We start from the raw sequence: 10687 nt of genomic DNA, 5'->3' as shown, positions 1-10687 counted from the left end.
ACTTCTGGCAGAGCAGCCAGAACTCTTAACCTCTGAGCCATCTCTCCAGCCCCAGTAAATCTTTTTATATTTTCTTGGCTCACTTCCGCTAGAGAACCCTGTAGACATATCTATATCCTGGTGACTTTGTCAGGTAACTATGGTTGAGTTCACCTAGGACACCTTCTTTGGCGCATTTTTAGAGCTCAGTAAACTCCTGGGCCAGTGGTAAAATTTCAGACTTAAAGTCCAAGTGCAATGATTAGACTCAACGCATGTGCCAAGGGTTTGATTCCCAGGACTGCAGGAAATATATAAACAAATGATGATAAAGTCCAAACAATTTTCAGGTCTATGAAATCACCCTATAAATACACCTTTAAACAAAAACAAATAAAATGCTTTATTACCTTTTCTTTTAAATAAGCTCATTTTTGCTCAGAGAATACTGTAGAAGAGGCAGGAGAGAGTATTGTAGGAGCCATAGGGGTCATGAACACCACAAAAAAGCCCAGAGAATCAACTAACCAGGCAGGACTCATAGGGGCTCAGTGAGACAGAACCGGCAGTCAGGCAGCGTGAACCGGTTTGACCTAAGTCCCTGCATCTGTGTTAGGACTGGGTAACTTGGTCCTCTTGTGGGACCCCTAACAGTGGGAGCAGGGGCTGTCTCTGACTCTTTTGCCTGCTTTTGGGACCCCTTTCCTCCTACTGGCTTGCTTCATATGAGGGAGGTGCCTAGTCTTATTGCAACTTGATATAACATGTTAGGTTGATATCCCCGGGAGGCCTGCCCTTTTCTGAAGGGGAACTGGGGAGGAGTGAACCAGGGGGAGAGAAGAGGTGAGAGGCTGGGGGAGGAACTGGGAGGAGAGGAGGGATGGGAAACTGGTTAGGGTGTAACATGTGAGAAAATAAATAAAGATGAGAGAAGTCAGAAAAAAAAGCTCACTATTCATGTGGATGTATGTCTGTGCACGAGTCCTCAAAAGGCCAGAAGAGGTGCTGGGTCCCCCGGAACTGACCTCATAGACAATGTGAGCTGCCAGACATGGGTACTGGGAACAGAACTCTGGTCCACTGAAAGACTAGGAATCAGTTAAATATCTTTTATTTTTTTTTAAGACTAATGAAAACTAAATGTGATTGTGTAACTTATAATTTTAATGCTACTAGATTTACTTTATAAAACAGAAAACCGTCTCCCAAGAACAGCCAATGATTTTTTTTTTGTTGTTACTTATCAAACACAGAAAAAAAGTTTTACCATTGTTCCTCTTTGTTAACAAGTTCCACAACAGTATTTTTTGTAGTCCATGGCCTGCTGACACCAGAAATAGATACCCAAACCCTAGCGACGGTGACTTCCACACTCAGGCTTCCTGCTGCTGGGGCTTCTCTGGTAAGGAAAAGGACCTAGCCAATGATGTATTGCCTGCCCCAGCTCTCTAGGCAGCCAGGCTTCCTTAGGCTGAAATAAGTTTTTCCTAATGACACAGAGTGTATAAAACACCTTCTAGGAAACTGTGGTGGCGATGCCTACGTGCTTGCTTGCTCACTCTCTCTCTCTCTGTATACCCTGAGGGTGCAGGGCCCCTCCCATCCCTGAGAACTCTAGGGACATGTGTGGCACATGATGCTTCATTTGGCCTTCTGATCTCAATTCAAAGACTGGGCATCCTGCCAGGGACACAGAGGTTTGCAAGGGAGCCCAGAAGTCCCTGGGCAGCTGCCAATCCCAGTGTCCTCCTCTCAGGTGAGAAACAGCCAGAGGTCGTGCAGCTGGTGAGTCAGGCGCTGACCTCCAGACTCTCTGGCTTCTCGGTGGGTACATCCCAACCCACCACACCTTCAGCTTGTGTTAATGTAGCCCTCAGTTCCCCGCATTCCTCTTTAGAAACTCAGTGGACAGCAGTGCATCTCCCAAACAGAGATCGCCGCGCAGCATCGCCAAGCAATCCCGGGCCTCTACGCTGGCTCTGGAGCGCTCAGGTTCTTTTGCTTTTCTGTATATTCTTCTAGTCGGAGAAGCCACTTGGCCCAATACTTGGAACAGAGCTCTTCATCCATGAAGTGAGGGTGCGCAGGGGACCCATCCTTATAGGCCACCACAATTAATCCACACTGAACCTACAGAGAAACACAGTGCAGCTTCAGCACTTCCTCTCGTGCCAGGGCAAATTAGCCAGTGCTAAGCATGCTATAGGAGTATCTCCAAACCCACTGCTAAGATGGGCCGGTTAAAGACTGCACCAGGACACAGGAGAGCACAAAGATGGCCGACAGACCCTGAAGAATGGACCGTGCTCACGAAGCAGCAAAGCAAGGCAAAAACCCAAACCAACCAAACAGCAGCAGTAGCCCAGGAGGGGAGGAGAGTGCGCTGTAGTTAGAGAACGCTGAACAGCAGTAAGCAGTGCTTTAAGTACGAGTAAAACCCAAACCACCACAACCAGCTTATCACGCAGGAGCTCATGTTCTGACCTGAAAACTGTAGTGGGCATCATGGTTTACGGCACCCATGTACGCCACAACTTGCAGCGGGTTGTCATATGTATTTCGAATTAAAGGTTTTGGTTTTTCTGATGTCTTCCAATCAATCACACACAGCTTGCCCCTAAGGAGAATCCAGAGGAATTCTTTGTAAGTAGCAGTTCAAACTGAAAACTCAGGCCACCAAGATGGCTCAATGGGTAAAGGCGCCCTGCTGGCAAGCCCACAGACCCAAGCACAGTGCCTGGGACTCAAACGGTAGGAGAGCAAACTCCCGAGGTTGTGCTCCAATCTCGACTTGCAAACTGTGGTGTGAGAACCTACACATATGTACATGTACACACACAAACACACACACACACACACACACACACACACACACACACACTCACACACTCCAAATAAACACATAAACAAACAAACAAGGGGCTGGTGAGATGGCTCAGTGGGTAAGAGCACCCGACTGCTCTTCTGAAGGTCCGGAGTTCAAATCCCAGCAACCACATGGTGGCTCACAACCATCCGTAACGAGATCTGATTCCTTCTTCTGGAGTGTCTGAAGACAGCTACAGTGTACTTACATATAACCTATAAATAAATCTAAAAAAAACAAAACAAACAAACAAATAAATAAATAGGTAGATTATGCATGTATGTAATTTAAAATCCTATAAAACAGAAAAACTACTAAGTTAATTCCTGTGTTAAGTTCTTTGGTTTTGGTTCCTCGAAGACTGTTGCTTTTATCCTCTACTTTCCAAAGCAGGCTTTACTTCTTAGGATTAGAAAAGCATGACAGGCGTGGTCTTCATGCCTATAATTCTAACAGCTATGATGTTGAGGCAGGAGAATAACCATGAGCTCAAAGCCAGCCTGTGCTACAGAGTGACTTCTTGCCTTCAGAGAAAAGCCAGGATAGATGGGACTGGGCATGGCTCAGCAACAGAGAATCCTATTACACAGGAAGCTATTCAGGAGGAGTAGGAAGCACATTTTTGGTTAAAATAATAATTCTCTTTATTCCTTGTGACTCCTTTAACCACTAACAGCAACTGATATTACACCTCACATGTTTTTGGTTAATTTTTTGGAAGCAGAATGTATCAGTAGTAAAGAACTCATTATAGATTGATACATGTTATGGCACTTCACCATAAAAGCTGAGTTCAATCAGTAGGAACCTGTGATATGCAAACATAGAAGTAAGAAAACCTGGACCCTTGCCTAAAAGTTCCTATATAGACAGATACTTCCTCACTCGATCCATTCTGGTGTGATACTATACCTACTAACTATACATATTTAGAAGATCAGAATGTGGGGCCAGGTTTGGTGGTGCAAGCCTTTAACCCAGACACTCGAAGAGGCAGAAGCTAGCATATCTCCATAACTTTGAGGTTAGCCTGATACACATGTTGAGTTCTAGGCTAGTCCAGGCTACGTAGTGAGACCCCATTAAAAAAAAAAAAAAAAAACCAACTAATAAATAAATAAATAATTAGAAACAAAGAGGGCAGTTCTGTTACTTGGAACAACATGGATTAATAAAAGAGTATGCTAAGTAAACAAAGTCAGGGTCAGAAATGACGTCAGATCCATGGGCATCCATAAAAGTTAAGTTCAGAAGCTGGGCATGTGGGCGCACGCCTTTAGTCCCAGCACTTGGGAGGCAGAGGCAGGTGGATCTCTGGAAATTCTAGGCTAGACTGGTCTATGTAGTGAGTTCCAGGACAGCCAGAGCTACACAGTGCGACTGTTGTCTCTAAAACCTTACTACGTAGGCAGAGGTTCAACCGTCACCCAGATTCCACACTCTTTCCCTCGTATCCTGGTATTGCTCTCATGGTGTATTTGGAATGGAGTATCTGCAGATGACAGCAACTCTTGGAATCTGCAATGACTAGGAAAAACAGTAACAGCAGCAACTTAGAAGCGATAGGAAGTTTTAGCTGGTTCAGAGTCCTTATCATATCAGCCACTGCCTGGAAGCCAGGAAGAGAGTTGATGTTCAGGGCCAACAGATCACTGTACAATCTTTGGGAAAACAGGAAAAAAAGCATGGGGGAGGGGGAGAAGAAAGCCAGAAGAACACAACAGTGGTTAAAGAGGAAATAGAGAAGAGCGTTCAGGAGCCACATTGGGGCCTGGGACAGGCTGGAGGATAAGCCATACCCCTGACCAGTTTGATTTTCCTATTGGCACAGAGGAGGTGGCTTTCCTCGGTATGCCTCATGCCTCTCCTACCTCCTGCCCTGCTCTCCCCTTTTTACCTTAAAAAGATGGAGGCCACAATTCCTTTTTTTGTTTTTGTTTTTTTTTTTTTCCGAGACAGGGTTTCTCTGTATAACCCTGGCTGTCCTGGAACTCACTCTGTAGACCAGGCTGGCCTCTAACTCAGAAATCTGCTTGCCTCTGCCTCCCGAGTTCTGGGATTAAAGGCATGCGCCACCATGCCCGGCTAAGGCCACAATTCCTTAAGCACATCTTGAAGTAGGAGTTAAGAGACAGCAGCCCCATAGACAATCCTGGCCCACCCATTCACCCACAGTGACTGAAGGAGGCACGGGTATGTACCTGGTTACTTACCGGTACTCAGCCACACAGTCCAGCAGCCCTACATACTTCAAGGCCTCATGCTGGACGGCACTCTCCAGAGCTTGCACACCACTGATTTCTGTCAGAATATGCTGGATGCTTTCGATGTAGCCACACTGGGGGTGCTCTTCTCCCCCTGTTAGGTTCTCCTGGGGTGACAGTATGCTTTCCAAGGCTTTATGGAACTGTTTGCCTTGTAAAAACACATCTAAAAAGAAATGGAGAAAAAAATAAAAACAGAGCTAACCAAAACCAAACCAAAGCAGGATTTAAAATGAAATGCTATATAAATCATATAATAGAAATAATTTAAATTATACAAAAATTATCTTTAAATGGAAAACCCTTAGATACAAAATTTCACCCTTTTTTTGAATTTGTAGGCAGGGTCTTGTTTGTGTTATAGGCTGGCCTTGAACATGAGATTCTCTTTCTTCAGTCTCATGTGCTGGTAAGTACAACTATGCCCAGCTATATTCAGTTTCCTGTGAAACTCAATAATGCAATTTTTTTTGAGATGGCTCTCATTATGTAGTTCTGGCTGTTTTAGAATTACGTAGGTTAGGCTGCTTTTGAACTTACAGAGAACTTTGCTTCCTGAGTGCTGGGATTAAAGCATACACTACCACATCCTAGCTTATCTTTAAAAACATTCTTTTTGAAAGTTTAGAAGAAAAAGCATAGGACAGGAAGGTTGTAATTTTTTAAAAAAATGTGTATTTTGTCTAAATGTATATCTGTGTGTACCACATGTGTGTGCCTGTTGCCCAAGTAGACCGGAAGATGACATCAGAGCTCCTGGGACTGGAGTAAAGATGGTTGTGAGCCCCACGGGTACTGGGAATCCAACCTGGGTCCTCTGGAACAGCAACAAATGCTCTAAACCACCGAGCATCTCTCCAGTACACAAGCTATAAATCTTGGCAGCTGTCTAGAGGAGGGAAATGAGGAGGAAGAGGCACAAAGACATTCCTTTCTGAGAGAGCCATGAAGGTTTGACAAGCAGCCACATGCCAGAGTAAAAAAAAATCAAAAGTACCAGAAAAACAAAAACATACATAGGCTATGGTCAGAGTCGTTGTCCCCCCCCCTCCAAAAAAAAAAAAAAAAAAAAAAAAAGGAAATGTATGCCTTCAGTAAGGACTCAGAAAGGTGTCAGACCTAACAGAGCCTCATGTTGCTCAATTATACGTGTAGCCCTTGGGCTTCTGGGAAGGAAAAGTATTATTATTTTATTAAGGGGATAATTATTTCTCTCATCTCTCTGTGTAGTTAGGTGACTATACCTTCCTGAGGAGTGGTCTTTGAGGCAGGCTGACTGACCAGTTCAACTGGCTCAACTCTTAGTGTTTTGGGGTAGGTTGTCATGCTTGGTGTCCACCCAAGCTGGAGGGAGAGTTCATTCCTGAGAATGGAGGCCTTACTGGGGCCCTGCTCAGGCTGCAATAACAATGTCTGTGAGGAACTCGCTTAACCAACTACAAAGCCATCTCCCGAGGCTTCCTTACATTCTTTTACGTTAAGAACAGGAAACATAAACATACGCAATCAAAGTGCAACACAGTCACTTGATCGCTGCTGAAGGAGAGAGAGCAGTGTTAGGCTAGGGAGTGGCCTTGGTGCTTTCAAATAACTCAGCAAGATACTGACAGCGGCTCCTCCAGCAGCCTTGGCTGTCCTGTTAGTTTCCCCAAAGCCCAAGCTCTCTGGCTCGAGTCTCCTAGCAGAGCGAGGCTAAGCTCAGGGAGCATTCTGGACACATACAGGAGCCCAGGCTTGCAGACCAACCCCCAGGAAAGAGGAAAACCATCTCATCCAAATGGGGCAATGTTAAACCATATTATGTTTGTCAAATTTACAAAGACTTGAAAGACCAGCTCTACATTAGCAAAAATTAAAATTGCTTCTGGGTTACATGGAATTCAAGTTAGGAGGGGAACTGTTCTACTCCTGTATTCTTAGTCCTGCTGAAATTATCTGCATGTGAAAGGCTTAAAAGAAATTTAACCCTGCTGGAATTAAAATTTAAAGAGATGCCGTGTTAGCCTACAGACTACTTAATGAATCAGAAGACAAACTTGTTAAAAACAGGAGGAACCCAAGTAGCAGAGTACTTGCCTAGCATACACAAGGCTGAGTTTAACCACTAACACTATCAAATAATAAAAAAAATTACTGCACCCATTGCCATGCAGTTTAATTCCCAGCTACAGACCTCTCCTGGCTAGATTCTTCACATGTGTAACTACGAACATCTAGATTTGTGGACCCCGTGTACTCAGGATCAGAGGCAGGCAGATCTCTGAGTTAGAGGCCATCCTGGTTTCTAGAGTTCCAGGACAGCCAGGGCAACAAAGGGAAACCTTGTCTCAAAAAACAAGCAAGCAAACAAACAACCGAAAAGGAGAGCAGAGACTAGTTGAGTGGTTGTCACTACCCATCTTAGGAAGGCACTCAATCCAGCATGCAATCCTTGCCCCTCCCATCTGAAGAATGATATGAAGTTGTGAGTGCTTCTCAGCCTTCCTAACAGTGCAACCCCTTCATATAATTTAATACACCTCATGTTGTAGTGACCCCAACCATAAAATTATTTTCATTACTTCATAACTGTAACTTTGCAACTGTTATGAATCATAATGTAAATATCTGTGTTCTCCAGTGGTCTTAGGAGACCCTGCGAAAGGGCTGTTGGACCCTTAAGGGTTATGACCCACAGGTTGAAAACCACTGGTATAAAAAAAAGCCTTGGTCACTTTTGCCACATCCACACCTACATAATTAAATGCTTATACTTTTTCGGTGTTTTTTTCCTAAGATACCCGGAAAGGAGGACAATAATTTTAAAATAAAAGTGCTCATATGTCACCTCATATGTCACCTTTGTTTCTTGGGGAAGCAAAGGCTAAGGAACATCTATATAAGCTCCAATTTTGACCAAAGACATTTATATAATCCTTAGGAGACCAGCATTCTCTGACGCCAATGGTTTGCTTTCCCCTCCCCCACTCCGAGGGTCTCCTTATGTAGCCCAGATTGGCCTGAACATGTGACCTTACCTGAGCCTCCTATGTACAGGAACTAGAGGCATGAACTACCATGTCTATTATTTTTTTTAATCTACCCTTTTTTGTTTGATTTTCTCGAGACAGGGTCTCAGTATGTAGCTCTGGTTATCCTGGAACGCTCTACGTAGACCAGGCTGACTCACCAGAGATCTGTCTATCTGCTTGAGTGCTGGAACTCAAACACTATACCTGTGTGTGTGCCATTATACCTGGCTAGAAAGGACTGCTTTAAGGACGCTATCCTCTTCACTTGTCTAATGAGTCAGGAGCTGATGCCTGCCTGCCAATGTGATCAAAACACACTGTACCAGATTCTCTAAGAACTGGTCACATTTTTAAAAACAAGAGAGTTGAAGGCTGAAGGTTATTTAACCATTTCCTAGCCAAGAACATTTGATCAGTTCAATTTACCAAACTATAAGCGGGGATTGGGAGTTCTGGATTGTGGCTAGTCAAATGATACTGACTAGTAGAACAATGGGTAACCATTACATTCTGAGCAAGAAAAACTATTTAAAAACTAGACTTTTGGCAGGGCAGCGGTGGCACATACCTGTAATCTCAGCACTTGGGAGACAGAGGCAGACGGACTTCTGAGTTCGAGGCCAGCCTGGTCTACAGAGTGAGTTCCAGGTCAGCCAGGGCTAAACAGAGAACCCTGTCTCGAAAAACCAAAAACCAACCAACCAACCAAAAAAACCCTAGACTTTTGTCAAGAGATGGAAAAGAATTGATAGGTTGTTTATAAATTATGCAAGTTTGTCAAATAATTTGATCTCTGTTATTTCCATTTCTTTAAGTGTGAACTACAGTTAATAGTATCTACGAAGATTAAGCAAATTAGCAGACATGAAATGCTATTTGAAAGTACTTCCTCAGTAAGATTTTTTTTTAAGCTCCATTCTTCTGACAGGAATGCTCTATCTCCTAAAAACCAGTGACCACACATAACCAGAAGCAAGATAATTACTTGAAGTATATTCTGCAAACCCGTCTTCTCCCAGCTCCAGAACCATCCGCTCTTTCCACCTCTCCAAAAAGAAGCTCTGTTCAGGTGGCATGGTCTGCTGAAGGATGCGGGTCACACTGGGTATCGAGTTCCTTTGCAAAGGGATCTTCAAAGGGCTTGAAGAAGCATCTGTGTGTGGTTTCCCGGTTCTCTCTTCATTGAAGATAGGAAAGCAGTGTTGTGGGACTCTGGCCTGTGGCTCCGGCTCTGCAGCCTTATGCTTACTCACTGGTCCATACAGTACATCATCTTCCTTGAACAACGACTCTGGAGTCTGGGCCGGGCCTCTGGACAAGACAGAGCGTACTAAACGAGAGTACTTCGCTTGGTCTACTGCTTCGTAAGAGTTTTTCTTCTTCTGGCTACACAAATAAGAGAAAGTGGAGAAACTCACAGGAGGGCTTGCTTTTACAGAAAATCTGTTTAACCTGCTAAGCAGCCTGCAGAAGGTCAGAGGCAGTTTCATTTTTAGACTTCGCCCCTCTAACTTTTCTCTAGTCTGGAAAGTTTAAAAGTGTGTTCTGTTCGTATCTGAAAAAAAAAAAAAAGTGGTGTTAGGTTTAAGACATTTTCTATATTAAAACCATCAAATTGAAAATCACACAAGAGCCGGGTGTGGTGGCGCACGCCTTTGATCCCAGCACTTGGGAGGCAGAGGCAGGTGGATTTCTGAGTTAGAGGCCAGCCTGGTCTACAAAGTGAGTTCCAGGACAGCCAGGGCTACACAGAGAAACCCTGACTCAAAAAACCAAAAAACAAAAACAAAAAAACCCACAAGAACATTAAAAGTGCATACACTAAACTTTTGACGTTTCCAAAAAAAAAGAGAAAATCATTCCCAAGTAAGATTCATGAAAATTGTAAGTGGCTTTTGTTCAATGTTAATGTGTTGGCCGTTTCGGATATGACACCTTAAATCTGAATGTGACAAGGCCTGGAGGCATAGACCAGGAAACTTAAGTTACTTGGGTGGCTGAGGCAGTATGAAATTGAGATTTTGGGTTAGCTTGGCTTTGTCTCTAGAAACAAAACAACTACAATCTGCCCCCCCCCAACAAATTCACAAGTCTTAATTAACAGTTAAACACCTACATCTACATACCAAACTCTTACTAAATATTCTGTATGGGCATCGCTCATCTATTCCTCACGCCGCCCTTTAAAAAGTGGGTGCTACTGTGACCTCGTGGTCCAGACTCGGGACATGTCGCAAGTGGGTCTGCACAGCCCATCCAACGTTAATTCCAGAAAATGATCTCTGCAGGTGTCTCCCATGGCTGCGACAGGACAAGCGTGGCCCTTCGTGCCCGAGTTTGGATAGGGAAGAGAGTATTTAAATAGAAGGTCGGTCAGCGGCAGGGTTCTAGCTGTACCTGAGATGCCACCACGCTGTAACACCCAGCCCGCAAACAACCCTCTCGGGACCCGTACTTTCATCGGTCCCGCGCTTTCCCAAAGCGAGGCGGCCCCAGCATGCACTACGGCGTTCCCGTCGCACCTGTGAGGCGCCATCCCCTCCACGCCCCCGAAGCAGAAGCGCGGG

The 10687-nt window shown here is 44.4% G+C and overlaps 1 protein-coding gene across 4 annotated transcripts; it reads right to left on the bottom strand.

Annotated features, from left to right (window-relative positions):
* Positions 1-362: 362 nt before the first annotated feature.
* Mgme1 (mitochondrial genome maintenance exonuclease 1) lies at positions 363-10686 on the bottom strand. Of its 4 annotated transcripts, none has more exons than NM_001289630.1 (5): positions 10247-10686; positions 9106-9675; positions 5059-5275; positions 2464-2596; positions 363-2109 (listed from the first exon to the last, which is right to left on the bottom strand). In NM_001289630.1, the coding sequence occupies exons 2-5, from the start codon at positions 9608-9610 to the stop codon at positions 1948-1950; spliced, it is 1017 nt and encodes a 338-aa protein (NP_001276559.1). In that variant the 5' UTR covers positions 9611-9675; positions 10247-10686; the 3' UTR covers positions 363-1947. The 4 variants fall into 4 exon arrangements, with proteins under 4 accessions (NP_001276559.1, NP_083260.1, NP_001276560.1 ...); NM_028984.5 differs by having other exon boundaries at positions 10518-10686; NM_001289631.1 differs by having other exon boundaries at positions 10576-10686.
* Between the last annotated feature and the right edge of the window lies 1 nt (position 10687).

The sequence above is a fragment of the Mus musculus genome, chromosome 2 (assembly GCF_000001635.26).
Source record: "Mus musculus strain C57BL/6J chromosome 2, GRCm38.p6 C57BL/6J".
In the NCBI taxonomy this organism is placed as follows: domain Eukaryota; kingdom Metazoa; phylum Chordata; class Mammalia; order Rodentia; family Muridae; genus Mus; species Mus musculus.
The sequence above is the reverse complement of the archived record's forward strand: the minus strand, read 5'-3'. Positions and strand labels throughout refer to the sequence as shown.

Coding starts and splice junctions, on each gene's coding strand:
- Mgme1 (NM_001289630.1), bottom strand. CDS start 9,610: ATGAAACTGCCTCTGACCTTCTGCAGGCTGCTTAGCAGGTTAAACAGA. Junction 5,276..9,105: donor GTTTGCAGAATATACTTCAA/GTAATTATCTTG, acceptor ATTTCTTTTTAG/ATGTGTTTTTACAAGGCAAA. Junction 2,597..5,058: donor GACTGTGTGGCTGAGTACCG/GTAAGTAACCAG, acceptor GATTCTCCTTAG/GGGCAAGCTGTGTGTGATTG.